Source organism: Culex quinquefasciatus, chromosome 2, assembly GCF_015732765.1.
Source record: "Culex quinquefasciatus strain JHB chromosome 2, VPISU_Cqui_1.0_pri_paternal, whole genome shotgun sequence".
In the NCBI taxonomy this organism is placed as follows: Eukaryota; Metazoa; Arthropoda; class Insecta; order Diptera; family Culicidae; genus Culex; species Culex quinquefasciatus.
The window spans coordinates 223,966,522-223,992,521 of record NC_051862.1 but is presented as its reverse complement, the minus strand read 5'-3'; the positions used below and the strand labels follow the sequence as shown (position 1 = coordinate 223,992,521).

The following is a 26,000-nucleotide window of genomic DNA, read 5'->3' as shown; positions in this document are numbered from 1 at the left end:
ATAGTAAGCTACTTTGATTGTTGGTGTTTTTTGGCGGTTTGCAGATAGCAGCTGGACGTGATCTGCCCATTTCGGTGTAGCTCAGGCATGCGAGTTGAATTCAAAGCTAATGCCGTGAAGCCCTTATATGCTGTCTGTTTCCGGTGGTGTCTGGAGTGCGCTTAATCATGGATTGGACGGCTCGTGCATTCCCTAGCAAGTCTGGCGTTTGTTGTTGTCATAAGCCTGAAGACGTTTGAAGAGAAGCTGGTTTTGAAGAATCTGGTGAGCTCGTTCCTTTTATAAGACATTCATTCTTTCATTTATTCTGACATACACACACATCAATCAAGACATCTACGCAAAATTATTACTACATACGCGGTAGGGTGTTCCTTTGGTCGTTCGCTGTGAGTTGTGGATTGCCTGCTTCTCTAATGAAGGTTCGACTAAGGGGGCATGCTTATTAATTTCTCGTCGCTCCATACCCTCAGTGACGTGATGGGAGCAAGGGCGTCTATGCGAAGTGTCCCTACACCCGCTACAAATTTCCGGCGCTTGGGAAGGGAAGCGGGAAACCATTTTGATCTATGCGCCGGTATTTGTAGCATTAAAATTCGTGCAAAAAAAACTTATGCACGTGGGTGTACAGATTACGGAGTAAAAGATGATCGAATTGTTCACCTAGCGCTCACATGTGTTTCAGGACCAAGTTGCCTGCGGGTATGGGGATCATACATACATACATACATACACTTTTTAGAAAAATGTGTGTTACTCAATCTAAACATTTTTTGATTTTTTTCTTTGTTTTCTACAATGAGTTTTAGTCAATTTCGCACAACTTTCTAGAACAAAGCTAATTGTTTTACCCACATGCTGACGAGAAACAGGCTTGGGATCAAGTGTCCCCGGGGATCAAGTCTCCCCACTCTCTCCTACTAGTTGTAGGACCCTAAGCTGGAATGAGTAGACCATATCCGGACAAAGTTCGTTCGAGAAAACCAAATTCATGTTTTTATCAACATCCATTTTTCTCAGAAATTGATTCTGAGTCGATACGTATAAATTAAGATTAAAAAAATTAATTAATTTTTTTTAGATTGATTTTATAGTCCCTCCTTAGTGAGGAAGGCAAAAAATAAAAATTTATCTAAATTGTCCTAAAATTATCAATTTCACCGGATTCAGCAAAAACCAAATTATTCAAAAAAAATCACAACTTCTCGTCGTTTCAACCGATTATAACCCTCATGAACGAAAATTAAAGGTGATTAGCAAAAATAGTTTCGAATTTTAAAAAATCTAGCCTAAATTATATGACTATGATATGAAATTCAAAAGCCGTTTTTTATCGAATTCCTCGGAAAATGTTACCAAACATACTTAAAAATGGGTTTATTATACGAATTTCGAGATATAATTTTTTTAAAAATAAAATCTGGGTTTTTGGGAAAATAAACAACTTTTCACTGAAACTGCGTTTAATTTCAAATGTAAGCAATGCAGTATACTTTTTCGGTACCAAAAGTAGCGTCATTTAATTACGAAAATCTCATGAATATCAAGAAAATTGCATGAAAAGTTTAAATTGCACAAAATACACTGATGTTGACATTCAAATCACCGTGCACACAAATTTTTTTTATAAAAGATGATCGAGTTTTGTTCTATTTTTTGTTGTTTCCAGGACATATAAAAACAGACATTTTTAGAAAAAAATCCGCCAGATTTGAGCATGGTCAGAAAAAAATAATTTTGAATTTGAACTATCTTGTGTACAGTTTTCAAAATGACCCAAATAGAGCTATTCTCTGAGACATTGGACAGCTTTTTTACATTTTTTTATTTGAATGAATCTTTGTGTGTCCAGTTTCAATGGCCAAAAAGTAACTTTGCATCATTAGTTCGACCTAGAGAACTTAAAGTTTATTAGAGAACGGCCATCTCAAACCAAAAGTGCCAATCGAAGCACGAGAACTGTCAAACGGAGGTACCAATCGAGCAAAATCCTTTTATTTTGCTCAATTGGTACTTTTGGTTTGAGGTGGCCGTTCTCTAATAAGCTCCAGGCTCTCTAGTTCGACCATACAAATCTTCACACAATTTTGACAACCGTCCAAAAAGACTGTTAAAATATTCGAAAACCTTAATTTGCAAAATTGAATTGGACTTTGCATAATTTATGGCACATGTTCGTTAGAATTCATTGACCAATTTTCGAACTGAAAAAATCATTACTTTAGTTTATTTTTTTTTTAAAGGTCCGTTAAACAAAATTTTCATTTTTGGCAGTTTGGGTGTCTATGAAACAGCCTTGAGAATTCAAGAAAAGCAAAAAACAATAAAAAAAATTATCGGACCTTTAAAAAACTCTAAAAATTTCGAAAAAACGGTGAGGTGAACCAATTTTAAGTAAGAGCCCCCTTAAAATCATTTTTTTTGTCATTGACCATCTTTGATAACAGATCAAAAAAAGATCAGAAAATTTACCCTAAATCTGCTTCAAAGCCATTGAAGATAAGACCAATGGTTGCTGAGATAAAGCCTCTGAAAGAAAGCAAAAATAAAATGAGGTCTTCTTCAGGTCCTACATCACCAAAACTAATTTCATTTTTAAAAACGATTGTTTAGAAAATATTCGTCGGATTTTCAATGTCAAAAAAAAATTAAAGTATCGTGTGACTTTCCAAGCTTTGATAAACATATTTTCTAAATTTTTAAATAAAACCAAACATTTGACATGGTGGAAAATATGTGTTTAAAAACAATTTGTATGATTAGATAAGGTACTTAATAAATTGCTATAATATATTAACAAAAAAACACAAACTAGGGGAAATTCTCGTATCTTTGGCAGGTTAAGCACTCGCTCCTAACTCCATCCAATTTACTGATTTTCACTATTTAAACAACTAATTTTGCAAAACTTTTTATACAAACTTGCTTGCTCACTTCTTATTGAACTATTTATCACTCGAGTTCAGTTGAAAACGCTTTTAAATAGCTTTAATTGAATGTCAAAGTTCTGACCTGCCAACATTAGAGGCACGCTGGAATTAGATGCTGTTCCCCTACATTCAAATTTACTTTAACTGCCTTGTTTACTCTTTTCCTCCACACAGATTGGTCTCCATCGAGGTCACCTCGCTCGAGGACGTGTACTGGCTGGAGGACTCCCGCGCCAGCCAAATCCTCGGCAAAGACTGGCAGGTATGGTCCGCGGCGCGCCAAAAACTGCCCACCTCCAAGTCCAACCTGGAGGCGCTCAAAGCGGACCTCTGGTCAACGGTGGTCAAATCCAGCCAACACCAGGACGCCTGGACATGGGGCGGGATGCTGGTCGTGTCGGTGTCCGTGGCTGGGTTGGTCACGTTGGCCGCTATGACACAACCCTCGTTGGCACCGGAAGCTAGGCACTCGCTGCTGCAGTACGTAACGGGAAAGTATTTGCTGCCGGCGAACTGCAAGGTCCACTGGGACTGGCAAGATCCGGCGATCGTGGGTGGGACCATGTGCTTTACGGTGCGATTTCACCAGCGGAATGGGCAGGCTTACCCGATCTGTGATACGGACCAGTTCTTTGTGGAAGTGACCGAGGGTACGAGGAAGATCATCACGATCAGTGAGTTGGGGTCACCGACTGACCCGAATAATGCCAACATTGCCAAGATCAAGTTTACCGTCCGAACGGCGGGTCAGTACAAGATTTCTGTGTTGATCGGTCAGAGTCACATCGCTGGGAGTCCGTTTGTGAAGACGTTCATTCCGGGTCCTATGGACGCGAGGCGATCGCGGTTGATCCGACCTGCGAGTACGGTGGTCTGCTGTGCTGGTGCTCCGACATTTCTTCACATTGAACCAAGGGACGAGCACGGGAACACGTGTCAGTTCACGCAGGACAGCGATCCAATCAAGGGTTACAAGATCGACATCTTTGATTTGTACGGGAAGTTGAGCGACAAGTACTGCAACGCGATCACACTGTCTTATGACAAGGTCAACGCGAGGATCAGCTTGACGGCGCTCTTCCCGGAACCGGTTTGCCTGCGGGCGGTCATCAGCTACGAAGGTCACCCGATCCCGAACGGGGACTTTGACATCATCGTGCTGAGCAGCAGCGATACGACGCTCGTCCACAAGAACATCGCCTCCAGGAAGCACAACATTTGCTACGAGGCCAAACTGTTTGGCATCTACGGCCAGCAGCGATGGTCCAAGCCGCGGAAGGTGCTCTGTTACGTCGGGCCCAAGCAGGTCACCATCAAGGAGATGATCCTCAAAATCATCCCGAAGCGAATCGCCACCTTCCGGCTGTGTCCGTCCACAAAGGTAAGTCACGCGATCGCGCGATCGTGATCGCATACTTGATCTTATCCTTCTTTAGTTCCAGTTCCTGCCGCCTCCGGCGGGCACCAACGTTCCGGTCAGCAACAACAACAACAACGGCAACGGTCACGGCGCGATCTTCATCATCGACGACGGCTGCCAGCCCAAGATCGAGCTGGCGTCCAAGGAGCGCAACGTGATCGCGGCCACTTTTACGCACTTTCTGCTCAAAAACATTGGCGGCTCGGAGACGTTCAAGGACAAGCAGGACTTTTTCTACCACGAAGTGAGACTCGTACGAAAGCGCGCTGTCCGGTGATCATGGCGATGTTCATTTTCTGTGTTTTTGTGTTTGCAGGTTCGCAAGTTTCACTCCAACTACTACCACGAGAAGATCGCTGTCAAGGTGACGCGCGAGAAGATCCTCGAGTCCAGCATGAAGGCCACCAAGCACTTTTCCGTGTCGGATTGGTGCGGTAACTTTGAGGTCACATTCCAGGGCGAGCAAGGTGAGTGCGATCAAGAGATTGAAGGTGATCTTCTCAACTGATCTTTCCCTCTCTTCCAGGTATCGATTGGGGTGGTCTGCGGCGCGAGTGGTTCGAGCTGATCTGCAGTGCCCTGTTCGATCCGCGCGGTGGCCTCTTCTGTACATTCCACGACAAAAGACAAGCCCTCGTACATCCGAACCCGAACCGGCCGCCCCATCTCAAGCTGAAGCACTTTGAGTTTGCCGGCAAGGTTGTCGGCAAGTGCCTGTACGAGAGTGCCCTCGGCGGAACCTACCGGCAGCTGGTCCGAGCGCGGTTCTCCCGATCCTTCCTCGCCCAGCTGATCGGCCTTCGGGTGCACTACAAGTACTTCGAGCAGGACGATCCCGACCTGTACCTGTCCAAGATCAAGTACATTCTGGACACCGACCTGGACACCAGCGACAACCTGGAACTGTACTTTGTGGAGGAGATCTACGACACCAGCGGTCAGCTCGTCAAAACCGTCGAACTCATCCCGAACGGGGCCAAAACGAGGGTCACGAACGCCACCAAGAACCAATATCTGGATGCCTTGGCGCAGCAGCGGCTGTGCAACAACGTGCGCGAGGAGATCGACAGCTTCCTCAAGGGACTCAACGGGATCATTCCGGACAACCTGTTGAGCATCTTTGACGAGAACGAGCTAGAGGTATGACCCTACATCCAACCTAAACCTCAAAACAAACTAAAATTTAACAAAATTTTCAGCTCCTCCTGTGTGGAACGGGCGAGTACTCGATCGCGGACTTCCGGGCGAACCACATCGTCAACGGGGGGTCGCCCGAGTTTCGGCGCGTGCTTGGCTGGTTCTGGGCGGCCGTGGGAAACTTTTCGCAGACGGAAATGGCCCGACTGCTGCAGTTTACGACCGGGTGTTCGCAACTGCCGCCAGGAGGGTTTCAGGTGAGGGACTGCAGAGTGGCATTTGGAAAAAGGGGAAATTCATTAAAATGGTCTTGACATTTTTAGGAATTGAATCCGAGGTTCCAAATAACGGCAGCGCCAACGTTTGGAAATTTGCCAACGGCACACACGTGGTAAGTTGCATTACAAAAGATCCATAATTTTATGAATGCAATTCTTAAAATTCTAGTAATTTAAGACAAATATATTAAAATTTTGTCTAAATATTTCAGTTCGCATTAGCATCAAATTCTTTATTTTTTTACTATCAGTAAGTTTTCACTTCTGAGAAATTTTACACGTGACGTTTTCCACGCCAAAACGACCAATAAAAATACGATTTTGAGCCGAACGATTCTCGATCTTAATGAAACTTGCAGGATCGTTCACTCGAAAAATGAACTTCTTTATTCGACCTCGTAGACCCACCTTCACGTATACCTATCGAAAAAAAAACTTTTATGCAAAAAACAGTAAAAATCTAAATTTCTTTGAAATTCAGGCTGAAAAATTCACTCTTCAATTCAATTTTTACCATTTTTATTCGACAGAGCAGAAAATTTCTTACGTTTCTTCTGTAAACTTTTTTTTACCAAATTATTGTTGAAACACCAATATAGCTGAAATTTCAAAAGCTTTTGCATTTTGGATTTTTTTTAAATTCCTTGTTTTAAATTTAGGTATAAATGATAATTTAGCATGGAAACCCAAAATATGACCAAATCGATTTTGCGATACTTTGTTTCAATTCTGACGGAAGATTCAGATTCAGCGGGCAAAATTACATGGAAAAACATATATTTGAACAATTTTCAAATTTCGTTAGGGTGGTCCCATATGGTTTTTCCCTTAAAAGTTAGACTTTTTCAAATGAAGATGCCTCGAGTTTAAAAAAGAAAAACACCCCTTAGATTTTTTCAGCGTTTATAGTGCTAGATCTCCTCTTTCAAATGCAACCTGGTTCTAAAAATTTGGCTTGCGAATTTTCGAGACATTAAAGTTTTAAATTTGCATCTTTTTTACCTTAAAATGGCTGTAACTTTTGACTCTTAAGTCCAAATTGACATGTCAAAAAATAAAAATGTTTTTTTAGAGCTCAAAAAGTGCTCCGAATATCACTTTTCTTTAAAACTTAACCCTGAATTGCCACGTTCAAAAAACTGATTTTTGAAGGTTTGCTCAGATGCTTTCTATAAATTTGGTCGTAGAAGGCGTAGATTACGAGATAAAATTATGGCGTCTTCGACAAAGTTGCTGAAATTGGCAAGCCCTACAACTTTCTAGAAGACAAAAAATAACCAAAAATATTCCTGTAAAGTTAGATTCTCAAAATCACCCTAATCGTAAACCACTCTAATTTTCAACCAAACCAAAAGTTACCCCTTTCTATTTGCAACAACTCTTCTCAAGACACCAAAGCTCCAAAACGTCACCATTTTTCGGAAAATCCATTTTCCACTTAATTTTTGACTGTGCATTGATGAGGACTGTTCATAAAAAATAGGCTTATGGAATTGTTTTTGCAAAAACAAAACTATTTCCCTAAACGCGTATGTTCAGATTTTTTAAATTTTTTGATGTGTTTTAGAGAACAAAAACAAACGAAACTTATGAGCCATAGGAAAAAATAGACAAAAAGATTAGATTGTTTTTTTTTTGTAAAAAAATCTTGGTCAAAAATGTTTTAATGTAAAATAAAATTTGCAATTGAAATGAATTTAACAGATTTTTTTTATTAAGTGCACCGTTTTCAAGATAAAGCCGCTTAAAGTTTAACCTTAACTGAAAAATTCTCATTGTTTTTAAATAGTTCCCATGATTGTCCATTCCTTTTCTTTTTTTTGTTGTTATTTGAAAAAAAAAACATTACTTTAATCCTTTTTCAGCTTCAACCAACTCTGCCTGCCCGACTACGAGAGCTACGAACAGTTTGAGCGAGCACTCGTGTTCGCCACCAGCGAGGGCACCGAGGGCTTCGGAATGGTGTAAAAAAGCCGCATCAATGATCTTTGTTGTTGAAGAAAGAGTTCCAATTGTCACAAGAAAGCACAAACTTTTGAAGCAAATTTGTTGAAAAACCATGAAAAGACCAAAACTATTTCATACGCAGACAAGAGAAAACATATTTGTCAATTCCGTAACATTTGTCCAACAATTCTCCCAGTTGAAAGGGAAGAACAGAAATCTACTAACCGAAAACTAATTTGTCATCCGTAGCATTTGCCCCCTCTCCAGAGTAGGTAACTAGACAACATTTTCCAAGTTTTATCCATCATACCCTAATAAAAGCCTTCTTCGAAAAAAAGAACAAAAAAATAGATTTGCCTAGCTGCAGTTTCACACAAACACACACAACCCTCATTAGTTTTTGACGAGGAGGCACAAAACCGTCATCGGTTTTTGAAAATGTTGTGCCAAAAATGACATAAATCGTGTAGTGAATTATCTCGTAGTAAAGTTGTGATGCCAGCAGTTTTCCCCCCAAATCCCTCCCAGCGCGCGCGTAATTGTTTAAAATAGTGCCAAATGAACAGAAGAAAGCGAGATCTCATTCAAATTTGAAAAATGCGCCTTAACAAAATGAAATTGTAGGGATGTTTAGAAATTACCAATTTAATAAAAAGTAACAACTTTGATAAAAACAAGTACAGCAATGTGTGTTGAATTGTGTAGAAGTAAATTTAACAAAAAGCAGCATGTAAGTTATACTAGTAGCAATGAAAAATAATACAAACATGTGATTCGTAGCCGATTAGGAGCAGTGCAGCGCGTTTAGTAGAATCAACCGTTATTGACTCATCGAAAAAAAAACTCACTCGAAACGTATCAGCCATCGCGGGAAGCCATAATTGAACCGAATGTTACAAAGCGTTAGAAAGCTTAGTATTCTACATATACGGAATATATACTGTCCATTTTATTTTATCTTTGAATTTCAATCTACAAAACGAGAGAAAACGGTTGAGCAAAGAGCCCTAACAATTCATTCCAAAAAGAATAACAACAAACTTGTAATAATTACTAACAAATAGAATCCGAAACAAAACACACAAAAATATAACTCTGATTCTGTGATAATTCAAGCAAGCTACAAAAAAAGCCATCAAAAGTTTATGTTCCAAGAGTTAAACCTCGATCGCAGCAAGCGTTGAGAACAAAGGTGTCGCTAGTTGAGTTGGGATAGGCAAAAGCTCCCCCTCGCCTACTATGCATGCGCGATAAAATTGTAGCGTTTGTTCGTTTGGTCGAAAGCTTTCAGACATTGCGAAAAAGAGAGGAGAAAAAAGCTTCCAGTGTTTCAGTTTTGCAGGCAAGCCGCCTACTAAGTTAGAAACGAAACGCGTTCGATTTCCTTGTTTAGAAATGTTATCATTGAAAATTTGCTAGGTAAGTTAGCTACAAAAACAGTTTCCTGAACCCGATTTAGTCTGCTGAAACCAATGAGTATTATTCCATGAGCGATTCAAACGTACAGCTATTTGAAATACTAAAGATGAAAATACAACCAAATAAACAAACCCATTTATTATTCCTCAGTAATAAATTTGAAGTCATTCCTGGTATATCACAAGTCCGTTAAATGAGCAGATAAAAATTAAGGTTTATTATAATATTTATTTCATATCATCTAGATCACTAAAAAATATCACATACCTCAATGCCGAGCATCATCATCAAAAAATCGATAAAAACTAAAAATATCAAATAAACCAAATCTCAAACCACTCTCAAATCAAGCAATCATCCGTCGCACGGCCTGACCATGTCGGAGAACCCGCTTCCCGCGACTCCGAGGCACCGGAACGCCCTGCACAAACAGATACAGCGCGTATTGCACGTAAAATCCAGGCTTGCGGGGCAAATTGGTGAAAAACTGCCGCACTCGATAGCCGTAGGTCGCGTGGTAGCTGCTCTTGACCGCGGCCAGTTCCTCCGCTAGCCGGACGTTCCACTCCTTCAGCAGCTCGCAGTCCGATTCGCGTAGCTCCAGTTGACTGTTAAAAAATAAAACGGTCTAAAAACGCATATTTAAACCGGATTTTATAGAAACTGACTTTTTAGCATCTTCCAGCAGCTTTTGATGGTGTTCCAGTCGAACTTCGTACACCTTATTGCTGTTGGTTTGAACCTGCAAGGAGTTCTCATAGTCTCGCTCGAAATTTTTGAAGTTTTCCTCAAGTTGATCAATCTGAAAAAAAGTTATATGAATTAATTTAAATTAACCACGTTGTTGGTAGGGCAAATGCTAAATAGTTAAACTTTTCAGCCCTTGTATCCAAATGCATAACTTTCGTTTCAGTTATATTTACTAGAATAAAGTAGGCCGTTTCGTAGTTCAAGAATGACAGGAAAAACAAGTAGTTTTACAACGAACGAACGACAACGAAGAAATAAAAATTCGATTATCTGAGATGAAATTATTCCAAGAATGCCTAATGTTATCCGAGTCCAGTCTGGACTGTCCACGTAAAACAACAATTCTAGATTTCATTTTTTTAAATGGTACCAATAAACATATCAAAGACAATAGCTTATAGGACCTTTTTTAAAAAAAAATAGAATTCCTCCTTTCTAAAATTTACTGTTACTGTTAATATGAGTTGAATTTGAAAAAAAAAATATATTTTATTTGTAAATTTATATCAAATTATTTTTTTAAATAACTTTAAATGATTAAATGATTTACGGAACTAAAAAAGACACCAAGATGGTGTTTTTTAGAAAATATCAAAAAACGGAACAATAAATTATTAACACTTGTAGGGGTCAAAAAAGTTGGAAATGCAACTTTAACCGGCTATATCTCGGCGAAAACTCAACCGATTTGGATGATTCTAGTTGCATTCGATCCGGAAGAATATCAAGAATCACCTCCAACAAGGTAGATCCAAAACAGATGCGTCTACCTAAAGTTATAATAAAAAAGTCATTTCCAACTTTTTATTCCAAGGGTTGTATGAGCCGGTGAAAATGCAATTCCAACTTTTTTGACCACTTTGGGGCAACAAGTGTTAAAAAAAGTTCAACTTTTCAGCACCCATTTGAGTGCTGAAAAGTAGAACTTTTTAGCATTTATTTTAAAAAGTGTTGCTATTCGATTCTGTTATTTTTGGTACAAAAAAGAAGGCTATTTCGTCGTTCAAGAATGACAGGAAAAGTAAGTAGTTTCACGACGGAATTGCAAAAAATATTTTTATTAAATTCTCAGGTGAGTTTTCAAAAAGCCGGAAGAGCCACCGTGACCTCTAACACTATTTTCGTTTTTCTCCAAAATTAAACAAAATTTAATTTATTTTTAGTTTGGGGCACTTGAAGGACGTGTAGATGATCAAGTATTTTCGATATTGGATATTGGTAAGTAGGTCGAATACCGATGCAAAAAGGACTTTGTTTACCAATGGCTCTTACGGCTTTTTGAATGCTAATCCGAGAAATAGATTGGAAAATTCCCCAATTCGTAATATATTTTAACTTGTTTTTTCTATCAACATCTCCTTAAACAGGTTTTGCACTTTGGCTCAAATTTTAGTACACTAAAAAAAAATCACAAACAAGAAAATCATAATTTGGAAAATCAATTTTAAGAGACAAAAAGTTAGATAAAAAATAAAATGTTTTGGTATGCCTTTTTATATAACCAATAAAAACCTTTAACTGTGCCGAACCAAATCGATCAGAAAATCCCTCCTCAAGATACAGAATATTGTATGACCAGCCCCCAAATTTACGGAGACTTGTATGGAAAACCATAAGATGCAAAAGGACATCTTTGGATAAAGTATCTCAAAATTTTGCACAATAAATTTTGTTTGCATCTGGTTTGGACTCGCCTTTTTTGGAGAGAAATAAATCCCACATTATTTATGAAAAGAAGGATTCTCTGAAACACCCTAACCGTGAACCACCCCAATTTTCGCCTAAACCAAAAATTACCCTTTTCCATTTAAAACAACTTGCAGGAAACAGTTATGCTCCAAATCCACTCAAAATTGTGGAAAATCCAATTTTGACTTTTTCAATTAATTAACATTTATTCAGACAAGATATTACTAACTGTGCAATCACAATGCGTGATTGCTCAGCTCAATGCAATTTCCACGAAATTTTGCAATCTAGATCACGTGGACACTCCGGGCTTCCTCGGAGCTATCCCCCGAAATCGAAGATTGGCCCATCACTAGGCCAAATTCCTAATTTGAGCTCATCCTGACCACGGAAACCCATCCCATTAAGCCCTTGAATTATGTATGGGAAAAATCTTCAAAATGTATGGAGAAAAGCAACTGTTTCTGTTTTTTACTTGGGTGCTATAGTTTCCAAATGTTCACCAACTATCGGAAATAACCATTATTGCGCGGATTTTAATAATGCCTTTCAACTCGTGGTTAACCGCCCACACGCGCAAACAATGTGGGAAATTCCAAACCACCGAAAATCAATAGAAATTTTGTTTTCTCAACGGGGTCACAAATCACATTTCACCAGAATTCATCTTGGTGCATTTTACATTCATTCATGATTTTCCCTCCCACTCGCGTCGCATGATAGACAGACAGCCCATGCATGCAAAAGTGTATTCCCATGTATGTGTGTGATGGTGTAAGTGTGCTTCTTCCCGTCCCGACTGCCACGATGAATGAATGCAACCATTATCTCTCACCTCACAGTCGACTGACATGCATAAATTATCACGATATCCAAACGAACCAACCCCCGGAGCAGCTGCTGCACTTCCGGGCGGAAATGGATAGAGAGAAAAACGGGACGAAGAGAAAGCGCCACCACACAGGCACTGACTGCACTCACCTCGGTCAAGTTCAATGCCGAACCCCAGCAGTTGGGAAAATCGATAATTTCATCATTTATCCTCACTTCCCCTTTTTGCAGGCCGATTTCTTACCAGGAAATAAAAGGGGGAAAAAAGTTTAAAAATTTTGCGAGCAACTGCAATTCGGGGAAGGTTGGAGCAGCTTAAGGCAAAGTTATAGGTATAGATTTTGGCAAGGTCGAACCGAACCGAAAAATTCCAGGAATGCATCCATCGAACAAGCAAAACAGGCAGCCGGTTGAGCATAAAAGGGCGGACAGTTCTGGGAACCCTTGCATAGAATCTGATACATACGCCTCGATAAATGCCTCTTCATAATATATCGTAATAAAATAAAGGTTGTACGAAAAAACCAAAATTTACATGGGCGGGAAAACCGAAACCATTTTGTGCGGTCGATCAAAGTCGTTTATGACTCCGGCTAGGGGAGACGATTGAGTACAACTATGTGGAAATGTTAAGAAATCAACAAGAAGGTACGAGCCGCAATCAATCAAATTAATTGCCACTCTTGGTATAGCTAACAGCTCCTGAACTGGCGATCCAAAACATTCTTGAATTGATTTAAAAAAGGTATAAAACGATATTTTTTTTATTTCCAACTTACTTTCAAAACACTCAAGTAATATCTGTCAATAAATGTTTAAAGTTCTACTTTTCCCTGCAAATAACAGTAAAACAGAAACAAAAAGAAATCCTTTCGTTTTTCGAAAATGGCAGGAAAAGAAAGTAGTTTCACGATGGAAATATTTATTATAATGTTCATCGGCAGTAAAATACCAAACATGATAAAATTCTTCAATAAAGTTGATAATTTTACACCCACATTTCACTAAAATAATGATTGATAGTCACTTTACGCAAATGCAATTTCAGAGAAGTCAACTCTCGATAACTGCATAACTGTTAATTTTATTTTCCCAAAAGCGATATCTAAATTATACGGAAAAACCAAGCAACTGCAACGTATTCCAGGAGCTTGTGATGTGGTAATATTGAATTTGCTAGTAAATGTTACAAACTTCAAAGCTACTACATTGGAAAAACGAAAGCAGTCTGAGATTTTATCATGAAACAAGACTTGCACTAGACTTTGGTTGGTCATAATGCTGCTGTAATCAAACATTTTAAATGTTTTATTCTGACTGAAAGAATCTTTCAAGAGGGATAAAATTTACATTATAATCAAATATTCTACAACGCAAGTCGCGCAGCATTACTCACCACCAGCATCAAACACCCACATGAGCCTCGCGAACTTCTCCCACAGATGTGCAAAACAATGTTTCGTTCTAGCCCACCAAAAGGACACATAAAAAAAAGAGTGAATCATGTTTGCGGCTCAAGCACGGACTGCAAATTCACAATCACCGATGCTCCTTAATCACACCACACCACAAATGTGTCCCAACAGTCTTAGTCAGCACCGGCACCGATCGGCCAATTCTTGGAATTCAAACGCAGGATGACTTTTCATCCTTTCCTTCGTTTCCCGGGAGAGAACACACTTTTCCTCTCCGAGAGAAAGAAATTTCATGAATGAATAGAGTAGTGTGCGTTTCATCACCTGGGCCGGAAAATGCCGCGCCACCCGTTCGTTGGCCAATCGGAGCCGAGGATGATGTCAACTATGGCACAAACACTGCCGAACAAGTTTGTTTTCAGGATGTAGGAAAAGTGTTACGAAAGCATGCCAAGTGCGAGTGGGAGGCACTCAAACGCACCCGTGCCAGGACATCAACGGGAAAAGGATACACATCGAAAAAGTGAAATTCCATTCGCGTGAGTCATCACTTTACGAGCAGCCCTTTTGGCGGGAAAGGATATCGACCTGGCGATGGAATGCAATGTTTTGCATATTCAATAGCAGAGCGGTTCTTGTTTGACTTTAGGGGTACGGTAAACCGGGGTGACATGGAGCGGCCGTGGCTGACTGGTTACGGTTTTCGCTTTGTAAGCGAATGGTCCTGGGTTTGATTCCCATCTGCTCCCAACGAGAAAGTATAGGAAATATAAATCTTGAAACTCTGAACATGAACGAAAAATCAAAGTCGCTCGAGTCGGGGTTCGATCCCCCGTCCTTTGGATTGGTAAGAAAAAATGCTAACCACTAGGTCATCGCGACTTGGTGAGCTATGACTGGAATTAGGAATACTATTACCACCATCAACTATATACGCGCTGGGTCCTTGTCCATTTGACAAGGGTTCGGAAGTTCTAAATAACGTTTGAATCTGATTGGTCCAAACGTTCTTCAGGGCGGGGCTTGTCGACAAAGCTGAAGTACCTCGCGCTCGGCTAGCCAGCGTAGAAATGGGTCACCGAAGCTCGGCAGAGCTAACACCTACCAAATGCCTATGCGAGTTATTTGCATGTATAGAATGAGAGCTAAAAATACATGGAAACAACTCAATTTGTAAGAAGCGACCGCGTGGTCCCGTTTGGTTGGTTGCACACACACACACACACACACACACACACACGGTAAACCGGGGTGACATTGATAGCTTGGGTTGCTTTGATGGGTTTTAGATTTTTCCGCAAAATAATGAGTTCAAAATATTTGCAACGGCCCAAGTTTATTATAAGATATGATTTTTTTTGTTTTGGAATTCTAGTACAATTTTTACAAGTACAATTATAAATTTGCAACCCAAGTTTCATTTTTTTTTTTTTTTTTAGATAGTCGGATTAGTTGTTATAATAACAGAGCCCAATAACAGAAAAGTGTTCTCAGAATAATAAAAAATATAATCTTTGATATATTTAGCGACATCAAATAAAAAAGGGAATGCAGATGCACTGACCAACCGACCTCTTTTCAATTTCGATGGTCCCTTAGTCAGATCTCCATACTTCAGGGCACTTATGTGCTTATAACTTTTGATAGGGTTGTCAGATCTGCAATCTATCGAACTCGTTAACTATCCATCGACAGGTTGCATGATAGATCCGGACAACGTTTTCATCGAAATATATGAGATCCGGTCTCTAAAAAGTTCATAAATAACACTTAAGTGCTTATAACTTTTGATAGGGTCGTCAGATCTTCAATCTTTTGAACTCGTTGGAAAGGTCTTTTGATCACCTATCCATCGACAGGTCGTATAATAGATCCGGACAACGTTTTCATCGAAATATATGAGATCCGGCCTCTAAAAAATGCATAAATAACACTTAAGTGTGCATAACTTTTGATAGTGTTATCAAATCTTCAAACTTTTGAACTCGTTGGAAAGGTCTTTTGAATACCTTTCTAAAAATGTATAACATGACAAGGTTTCTTACAAAAACCACCCTTTTTACAATCTTCCGGACTTTTGTTAGAATCGTTTTTTTAGCATAACTTTTGAAGTACTTTACAAAACTTTATAATTTTCAATAGCGACTTATGGGACCCCAAGACGGATCGAATGAGACCAATACGGTCCAAATCGGTTCAGCCAGTGCCGAGATAATTCAGTATAATTTTTTTTTGATCAACATCCCACCACACACACAGACATTTGCTAAGAATGTGATTCTGAGTCGATAAGTATACATGAAGGTGGGTCTAGGAGGTCAAATTAAGAATTTCGTTTTTCGAGTGATTTTATAGCCTTTCCTCAGTAAGGTGAGGAAGGCAAAAATCTTTTTTAAAGCAATGGCACAAGTTTACGTGAAACATTAGGGTGAAAATAAAAAAAAAACGACATAAGAGATACCCCCAAATCGATACATTAGGCAAAAATAAGTAGCTCAATAGCGACCACCACCTTAGCCGATTTGGCTTAAAATTGATACAATAACTAAAAATCGAGCCTTGAGATTTTCCGATATCTTCAATCTTTCTTGTCACCCTATTACAGCTGAAATTATCGAAATTATAGCCAAAGGTTTCAAACGAACAACAGAAACTTTTTTTCAAAAAGTATCGTGACAGGTCCAGACTTTTTTTAATATTTATCAGAATATTGTTGTCAAATTAAGGGGTCCTCCATAAATCTTTTCTTCTCCTTCATATGGACAGTTGTCCATTCAAATAAAACATAGATATCTGTTTAGAATTACAGAGCCATTACATTTTTTGCAACATGACGTGATTATTATGTTGCAAAAATCGGGAAATCTATGAAAATGTATTTTTAGAAAAAAAAACTTCTAATATCTATGTGAGAACCATTAATAAACATCATTATTCTTGACAATGTCGGATTTGCTCTAAAGAAAAGTTTGTAAATCATGTAATGAACGAAATAGATGATTTTTCGACTTTATTATTTTAATAATGATAAAATGCAGTAGTTGTTCGGTAACTGCGCTGAGAACGTAACCCAGTCACCGAATGTTGCTCGTTAACTGTGCTGAACGGAAAATAAAGAGGGAACCACCGATGGATAATATTTTCCAGATGAAATCTGGAGTATTTTTTTAAAAAGTCCAATAAACCAAATTTTCAGTTTTTGCTTTTTGGGTGTTTTTTAATACCCCTGACTCAAGGTGGTTTCAAAAACACCCAAAAAGCAAAAACTGGAAATTTGGTTTATTGGACCTTTAAAAAAAAACTCCAGAAATATAAAAATAAAAGTTACTCTAATTTATTTACAATGCTTACTTTTAATCTTTTTTGATTGTAACTTGAAATTATGAAATTATTGAATATGATTTTTTCATCCATTAACCCCTCGGTCATTTTGGTTTTTTGACGTTTGTCTGCTTTTTAACGGCCCAGTTATCGAGCGCCCAGATAAAAAGCAGCCCAGTTAAACAACGCCCAGTTACCGAACAACTACTGTATATTTATTTACATCAATTACTAATTAATTGAGGTTATGAAGGTGTTACGAGACCAATATTACCAAACTTACATGAGTGTTGCAAAAATCGGGAAAAGTTGAATAAATTGTTGCCAAAATCGGGATGGTAATGTGTACTAAACCAAAAGAAGCAAGCCTTAAGAAGCACCCAAAAATATTGCTAAATATTTAAAATTTGTCATGTTGAGTCATTCTCCAATAAATTCATCCGAATCATAGCAAAAGTCGCCTGACATCGTATTGACGTCTTTGTGAACTACATCATGTAGCATGTAACAAAACTGCGCCACAATTACGCATTGTCCCGCCAAATAGTCACCATCACCACGTGACTAATAACGGCCAATTCAAGTCGCGCCAGCGTTCCTGCCGCCATCATACTAACTAACCTGTTTCAACAGCTCCTTCTTCTCACTCTCCAGCAGGTCACACCGTTCCTCGTACTCTTTGGACCGGTACTCGAAGCTGTGCCAGTTGATGATGGCCTTGGCCAAGTCCCCTTCAATCTTGGTCAACTGCTCCTGCAGCTTGTCCCGCTGGATCACGGACGCTTCCAGCTCGGACACTTTCGACAGGTGGGACGTTTTCTCCTCTAGGAGATTGGTTTTGAGTGTTTCCAGCTTCTTCTTCGTCGATCGCAAGTCGTTTCGGGCCGCTTCATGGTTCTTGCACTCGTTTTGGTACAGGGATTGAATCGTGTGCAACTGGTTCCGGTATTTGATGGACTAGAGGGAGAAACGTTGTTGATTTTGGTCCTAAACTCACTCAACTCAACCTTACAGTATTGTCCTTGTGGCTAAGCTGCGCGTTAAGTCGACTTATCTGCTTCTTCTTGTCGCGCCAGCACTTGAGCAACATCCGGAACGCCGTCTCGTAAACCAACTTGCTCGTGTTGGAACTCCTCATCCCACCCTCGCACCCACTTCCGGAACCGGCCAGAGCCGTAGTTGACGCCCACTCCCCCTGTTCCGGCTTGACCTTCGCCGGCGAACCCATCTCGATCATCGTGCGGGACTTTTCCATCGCGGGGAAGAACTGCTTCCTCGGAGTGACCTCCGACGGAAGTGCCGATTCGGCTGCGGCCGCGGTCGTCTTTGGCGGAACTTCCGCAAACAACTTTTTCACCGGGAATTTGCTGCGTGACGACGACTTGACGACGGTCACCGGTTTCGAAAGATTGATGGCCGACTTGGTGGTGGCCAGGGCACCTGGTGGCTTCTCGGCAGGATTGCGAGCGGCGGAACCCTTGGAACCGCGGTTCACCAGTGCTGCATGGTCGCTGTTTGATCGGTTAATCTTCTTCGGCTTGTCCATCGTTAGTTGGTTTTCGTGCAAAAGTGACGGGTTTTCGGCTGCAAATGATTGCTTGGATCGATATTGCCTTTTAAGAGTTTTTCGAGTTTTTCAAGTTTTATGAGTTATGTGAGTTTTGTGAGTTTTTTTTTGAGTTTTTAGAGTTTTTAGAGTTTTAAGAGTTTTTAGAGTTTTTAGAGTTGTTAGAGTCTTTATAGTTTTTTAAAGTTTTTAGAGTTTTTAGAGTTTTTAGAGTTTTTAGATTTTTTAGATTTTTTAGATTTTTTAGATTTTTTAGATTTTTTAGATTTTTTAGATTTTTTAGATTTTTTAGATTTTTTAGATTTTTTAGATTTTTTAGATTTTTTAGATTTTTTAGATTTCTTAGCTTTTTTAGATTTTTTAGATTTTTTAGATTTTTTAGATTTTTTAGATTTTTAGATTTTTGAGATTTTTAGATTTTTAGATTTTTAGATTTTTATATTTTTAGATTTTTAGATTTTTAGATTTTTAGATTTTTTAGATTTTTAGATTTTTAGATTTTTAGATTTTTTAGATTTTTTAGATTTTTTAGATTTTTTAGATTTTTTAGATTTTTTAGATTTTTTAGATTTTTTAGATTTTTTAGATTTTTTAGATTTTTTAGATTTTTTAGATTTTTTAGATTTTTTAAATTTTTTAGATTTTTTAGATTTTTTAGATTTTTTAGATTTTTTAGATTTTTTAGATTTTTTAGATTTTTTAGATTTTTTAGATGTTTTAGATTTTTTAGATGTTTTAGATTTTTTAGATTTTTTAGATTTTTCAGATTTTTTAGATTTTTTAGATTTTTTAGATTTTTTAGATTTTTTAGATTTTTTAGATTTTTTAGATTTTTTAGATTTTTTAGATTTTTTAGATTTTTTAGATTTTTTAGATTTTTTAGATTTTTTAGATTTTTTAGATTTTTTAGATTTTTAGATTTTTAGATTTTTTGATTTTTTGATTTTTAGATTTTTAGATTTTTAGATTTTTAGATTTTTTAGATTTTTAGATTTTTTAGATTTTTTAGATTTTTTAGATTTTTTAGATTTTTTAGATTTTTTAGATTTTTTAGATTTTTTAGATTTTTTAGATTTTTTAGATTTTTTAGAGTTTTAGTGTTTTTAGAGTTTTTAGAGTTTTTAGATATTTTAGAGTTTTTAGAGTTTTTAGAGTTTTTAGAGTTTTTAGAGTTTTTAGAGTTTTTAGAGTTTTTAGAGTTTTTAGAGTTTTTAGAGTTTTTAGAGTTTTTAGAGTTTTATAGTTTTTATAGTTTTTATAGTTTTTAGAGTTTTTAGAGTTTTTAGAGTTTTTAGAGTTTTTAGAGTTTTTAGAGTTTTTAGAGTTTTTAGAGTTTTTAGAGTTTTTAGATTTTTTAGAGTTTTTAGAGTTTTTAGAGTTTTTAGAGTTTTTAGAGTTTTTAGAGTTTTAAAATTTTTGTGATTTTAAACCACAACATTTTAGTGAAAGTCACTCTCGGTCATACCCGGCCCGGGGTTTTCCAAACCATTTGGCTTCTACAGCTTTTTCTACTCCTTTCTACACTCATTCTAATATTCTACCGCACAACATCGAACATCTCGCGTGTGTGCATGCTAATTTGCAACTTCCACTCATTAATTGCTTAGCCGTCACCACCCTCACTGTGTTGAGATCTCTAACATCAAGCAGGCTGTGCAGATTAGATATGCTGGTGTTTGTTCGATCGTAGTTGGCTTATCATATTTATTATTCAATATGTGTAAACTAACAAGTTGTCGTATCCAATAAACCAACAAATTACAAGTATATATTTTTTATGATTTGATTTCAATTTTGATATTTTTTCTCAAAGTGCCTTTTACATGGACACACTTCAATCTCCAACATCTATCTATATGGGCAGGAATCAAAATACAAACCATTCACCCATCAAAGTACCATAACTCACTGAACATTAACATACACAGTGAGCGCAGCAATCAGGGATGCCAGATGAAATTTTGAGTTATCTGCAAATTTGTTTTTCAAATATCTGCAAAAATCTGCAAACTTAAATACACGTAAAACTAGGTTAATGGATTCGTATCCTACAATTCTGTTTAACTAAATTATGATGTTTAACTTAAACAACGTTTAATGTATGTTTTATGTCCTTAAATCTGTGTGAAAACAAATTATTTAGCTACAACTATTTGCAATAAATTCAATTAGTTTGAAAAAAAAAACGAAATAAAATGTAGATTCTCTTTTCGATAAAACGACATGAACTATACAAACAATATTTTTAAAATTAAAACATTTTTATCAAGATACATCAAGATGTATTTTTATAATATAAGTCTCTGAATTATAATTCATTCATACAAAAAATTATTGTTCGCTACACCCAACCGGCGGTCGCATGATTGTGATACATGGTGGCATGAAAGTATATCAGAATCTGCATGAAATCTGTCCTCATGCATTTTTTGGCGATATAGGGGTATGACATTTTTGCCCGTTACCGACAATTATCGACATAACCGACGGCTGATTGATTGTATTGCAGAAAAAAAATCTTGACAGAACGAGAATTTAACCATCAACTTCTAGGTTGCTGAGCCGACACGCTACCACCGCGCCATGGACGCTTGTTGAATTCTGAGTGACAGAGCGCGAACATAATGTTCTCTCTGGAGTGTTGCTCGGGGACTCGCCAGCATTATATGTGTTGGTGAGAACTGCAGATCGCTGACATGTTCACACGCGGGCAAAATTGAGCTATGAGCTTGCTGCAAAAACTGTTATAAAATGTAACATTTTCTGTAGCAAATCCACTGTTGCAGATTTTGAGCTATATATTTTCTTTGGGTGTATTCACGATAAAAAAGAAAATAAATGGGAATGGAAATGCTAACTAAAACAATTCAATCGAAAAAAATAATTTGTGATTTATAAAGATCCAGTTCAAAAATATCACAAAAACTAAAAAAAATGTTTATAATTTTAAAACTAATTTCAACAACTAAGTTAAATCTCTCTTGCTCATGGTTACTTCAGTGCACCAAAATTTTGAACTCAAATACACAGACTCAACTTTTCATGGTGATTCAAGTTGCAGATGTTCATGTAGTATGTATGCTAACACCTCTCCAAATTTAATCAAATTTGGTTTAGCACAGGCAAAGTTACAGTGCGAAATGTAAACAAAAATGGGCCAATTTCAGGGGAATAAATAATACCTGTTTCCGAAAGCCCGTAAAAATTACTAAACGCAACATTTTATGAAACAAAAAATTGTTGCTATCATTTGAACATGTCAGTTTGGACCGATTTTGAGTGTTTTTCAACCATTTCCGTTAGGTGCAACAGAGCATTCCCTGGGCATATGAGCTACTAAATATTCAGGAGCACTTTTTCCAAATTACAAAAAAAAAAACATTTCAATCAAAACAAAAGTTTCTAAACGTTATGACTATTCAAAAACAAGACAAAACATTGTTATTAGACCGATGGTTTTATTATCTTCCTTAATTTTGATGAAAATGGGTGTTTGTGAGTTTTGAATGAACCAATTAAAGAAATTTAAATGTGCAGAGATTTTAGAATTTGTATTTCATATTTCAGAAATATGGTCTTACAGAAAAGAATATGTAGTTTTAAACCAATTTCGATGCATTTTCAAACAACTAAACTAATAGTTTTGAAGAAAATCAGTTTTTGTGATTTAGAAAAAAGTTGCTCATCTTCCTGATGGTGCTCTGGGTGCACCAATTCGATGTTTATGGGTTAAAGTAAAGTATTTCCTGCATTATTGTACCAAAATTTTACCATTTACTTTGTTTTACGATAAGCAAACAGCCCTGGGCGTTAGAGGGTTAACGAAATAAATCAATGTTTTACATTTTTAATTTTCTTGCAAAGCCGTAGCAAATATTTTTCAAAGTTTATGTCGCCCCTCTTCAAAATTCGTCAAAAAAAATCAAAAAATAGTTTTAAAAAACTTCAAAATTTCAATGAAAATAGAAATTAAATCAACTGACAAGAATCTAAAATGCATTTTTCTGAATTGATAATCATAAAAATGAAATTTTCGTCAATATTTAGATATTTTGGAAACTAATGATTGCAAAACAACTTGACAGGTATAATGCATTTTAAAACACTTTTTTTATTCAAGTGTTTAAACCATGGCTCGTAAATTCAATTTTTAATCTTTTTTACTTTTTTGCCCCCCTTGGTCAGAGTCGAGCGAGAGACATAAACTTCAAAAAATATTTGTGATGGCCTAATTAAAAAATAATATAATGAAACAGTTAACAAAAAGATAATATTGTCGATGGTAAAATTTTCAACAGTTCATCACTAACAAATTTTTTGGATGATTTTGTGATCAGAAAAATCACCAGGCTAGCTCAAATCTGGCCCCGGAGAATCCAGAATATCTCCGGGCAGGAAACCGGAATCTAGGTTTTGAGGCATCGCGTTCGGTGTTAAATTACTGAGCGAACGAACCCAAAAGAACTAAAATTTGTTTAGTTTGAGCCAAGATATGGAAATTATTGAATATTAAAAACCCAAGTGATATTTAAATGGTTAACAAATCTGTAATGTAAACATTTAAAACTGTAAAATAAGGTCCACACCAAAATCTCCTAAGCCTTCGTAATTTGCTTATTATGAAAAATCAAATCACGTTAAAAATAATTTAAGTCGTTGAGCTCATTTATGCCCCAAAATCATCCGAAGTGATCTGGAAAAATGAAACGTGTGTAAGAATGTTTATAAATATGTACCCTTTAGGCATTTCAAACATTATGTTCAGAAACATGAAAAAATCTTTAAACCTAACTCTAAATTTTGTAAAGTAACTCATGCTGAAAATTGTGGAACAATAAGTTAGTAAAAAGATGAATTCTTAAAAATCTTAAAAAAGATGATAAAATTTTTTTTTGAAATATTGTGTTTGTTTATTTGTTTATCACAAGTAAATCTGTAGAGCTTCATAAAAGTAAAACATGGATCAGTTGAGTTTCGGCTGTATGGGTTATCATAAATAAAATGATTTTTTTGTTAACATGTAAAAGTTAACACTTTATTGTCGTTTTTATTCTCGATAAACTCGATAAACAAAAAAAATGCTGTCGTTTTGATACAAACAGTGATGAATCCATAATCTAATCTCTTGCAAAATCGATTAATCTTTTGTTTGATATTTTCGCTCAATCTTTCCCTAAACGGTCCCATAAATTTTAATGCATGGAGAGACGATTGTTGCATATTAAAATAAATAAAAATATGTAAGATATTAAACTTCATATTAATATTACCAATGTGTTTTTTTTTATTTAAATGTTTCATGTTTTTATTTATTTTTTTGTATATTTTAATCAAAACTGAATTGAAAAGCACTTAAATTGCAATTAATGTTTTAATTTTATGTATAGCCTATAGTCCTATAGTTCCATTTTTTGTGAGTTTAATTCATCCTCCAATACCTACAATTTTTTTTCTACGTATTTTTTTCAGCATATTCTGGATTTATTTTGTTAACAGTTGAACTTTATTACAAGATATTCTTCCAGATTTGATATTTTTGTGTACCATTAATAGACCATTAATTAAAAAGATTTGATGGTGAAAGGGTATTGAAATATGTATAAAATGAAGATTTTATGTTATTTATAAATTGAATTATTTTACTTCTATAGCGATTTTGCTATTTCATGTTAAATATAAAAAAAAATAATCAAAACTAATGTCATGTGCCCTTTCAGACAACTAGAAACGTTTTTTTTCTTCTGTTTTTAAATTTATCTTCATTGGATTCTTCTGTGAGCAAAAATTTCTTTTAAAATATCTATTGCATTAAAAACTAATTCTAATTATTTTTTTTTTTGAATCATTTTTGTGCCAAATTTTTAAGAAAAATTGTAATAGTCGTTCAGAAATTTAGAATTATAACTATTTTAATGAATCCAATTAAATAAAAAAATAGGCGTGGAAAAGAACTATGCAACTAACGCTTTTTGTAAAATTTACAAAAAATATTTGAAATATTTTGAAATGATTCGAAACACAAACCCAAAATTAAAAACAAGGCAAACAATATGTGTTGAAATAATTTTATTTTAATCACTTAAAAAATCTAAACTTATCATTCTTTATATGTGTACGCCTTAAGTTATCTTTACATCAGACAAAATCATACATGATTTTTTTTCTTTTACATCTAGAGTTTTTCTTTAAAAAGGTCCTATAAGCTATTGTCTTTCATATGTTTGTAGAACCCTTTCGAAAAAAAATTCTAGATATGTATTGTAATACAAACAGTAATGAAGATAGTGCTACAAATTTATTAGTAAAAGTGACCTTTTTAACTGTGTATACATGATCGCTATATAGTTTAGCCTGTCTCACTTTTTCGCATTTGAAGAATTGGTTAAAATTTGAGTTTTTGCGTGACTTAAGAAAAAAAAACTCCTTCAGTGCTTTGGTCAATATTTTTAGCGACTTAAATAAAAAACTAATGAAAATCATATTTGAATAATTGAATCTTAATTAAAATTAAATGTCTTATTTAGGAATTTCCATTGAAAATCATTCTTTTATCTTATAATAACAATATACCAGGAGAACAGCTCCTACGGAATGACTTAACGGCTTAACAACAACTAAGACCGAGACCAACGTTTTACTACTGAGAACCACATTGAAAATCTTATATAACTTCGCACTTCCATATATTTTTTTGTTTTTAAAAATAAACAGAGGTAGACTTAATACTTAATTAATACTTGATTATTTCAAAACATGAAGAAATTAATATTAAAAATGCCTGAACTCAAATAAAATTGATTTATGACACATGGATATATTCCAAATTTGAGCTTCCCGTTTGGTTGGTTGCACACACACACACATATATTCCAAATTTGAGCTCATTCTGACCACGGATTCCTAAAAATATGATGTCTTGAGGGAAGTTTTTCTAAAATTAATGAAAGTTCTACATCTTAGAAATGGTTAGAATCGGATAACTATTGCGCCCTCCACGGGTAAAAAAGTGAAACAGTTGCCATTCTCTATACATTTTGACGATTTCTCCCATACAAACTTCATACGATTAGAGGGAGGGGTTCCGGTGGTCCGAATAAGCCTCATATTTGGAATAAGGGACAGCGTTTTTTTTTTTAACAATAGCCAACATCTTGGAAAACAAGCAACTGCAACCTTTTGAACACCTAGCTTTGAGTAGGAATCTTGCAGTAGAGTATATCAAAGCTATGTTATAGAACGCACAGTAACCAAACTTGATGACAGTAACCAAACTTGATGTAGGTCTAAGAAGATTAT

The 26,000-nt window shown here is 36.3% G+C and overlaps 2 protein-coding genes across 9 annotated transcripts in view; one reads left to right on the top strand and one right to left on the bottom strand.

The window, feature by feature from the left end:
• LOC6033655 (apoptosis-resistant E3 ubiquitin protein ligase 1) overlaps nt 1-9,288 on the top strand; it is a 99,830-nt gene extending 90,542 nt beyond the window's left edge. For 5 of the 7 annotated variants that reach the window (XM_038258100.1, XM_038258103.1, XM_038258104.1 and 2 more), the window contains 7 exons: nt 3,105-4,311; nt 4,367-4,603; nt 4,667-4,817; nt 4,877-5,490; nt 5,550-5,744; nt 5,811-5,878; nt 7,631-9,288. In XM_038258100.1, coding sequence (XP_038114028.1) covers nt 3,105-4,311; nt 4,367-4,603; nt 4,667-4,817; nt 4,877-5,490; nt 5,550-5,744; nt 5,811-5,878; nt 7,631-7,733 — 2,575 coding nt within the window. In that variant the 3' untranslated portion in view covers nt 7,734-9,288. The remainder of the gene's footprint in view (nt 1-3,104; nt 4,312-4,366; nt 4,604-4,666; nt 4,818-4,876; nt 5,491-5,549; nt 5,745-5,810; nt 5,879-7,630) is intronic. The other 2 variants (XM_038258101.1, XM_001844029.2) reach the window with 1 other exon arrangement.
• Nucleotides 9,289-9,339: 51 nt separating this feature from the next.
• On the bottom strand, nt 9,340-20,604 carry LOC119767978. Of its 2 annotated transcripts, XM_038258119.1 has the most exons (5): nt 20,585-20,604; nt 18,150-18,721; nt 17,759-18,094; nt 9,800-9,933; nt 9,340-9,739 (listed from the first exon to the last, which is right to left on the bottom strand). In XM_038258119.1, the coding sequence occupies exons 2-5, from the start codon at nt 18,681-18,683 to the stop codon at nt 9,478-9,480; spliced, it is 1,266 nt and encodes a 421-aa protein (XP_038114047.1). In that variant the 5' UTR covers nt 18,684-18,721; nt 20,585-20,604; the 3' UTR covers nt 9,340-9,477. The 2 variants fall into 2 exon arrangements, with proteins under 2 accessions (XP_038114047.1, XP_038114046.1); XM_038258118.1 differs by lacking the exon at nt 20,585-20,604 and having other exon boundaries at nt 18,150-18,836.
• Nucleotides 20,605-26,000: the final 5,396 nt, after the last annotated feature.

What these genes read in the sequence shown, in the direction of transcription:
- LOC119767978 (XM_038258119.1), bottom strand. Translation starts at nt 18,683, where the DNA reads ATGGACAAGCCGAAGAAGATTAACCGATCAAACAGCGACCATGCAGCA. An exon ending in TTAGCCACAAGGACAATACT is followed by an intron (nt 18,095 to 18,149) that starts GTAAGGTTGAGT and finishes TTCTCCCTCTAG; the next exon opens with TCCATCAAATACCGGAACCA. An exon ending in CTGCTGGAAGATGCTAAAAA is followed by an intron (nt 9,740 to 9,799) that starts GTCAGTTTCTAT and finishes ATTTTTTAACAG; the next exon opens with TCAACTGGAGCTACGCGAAT.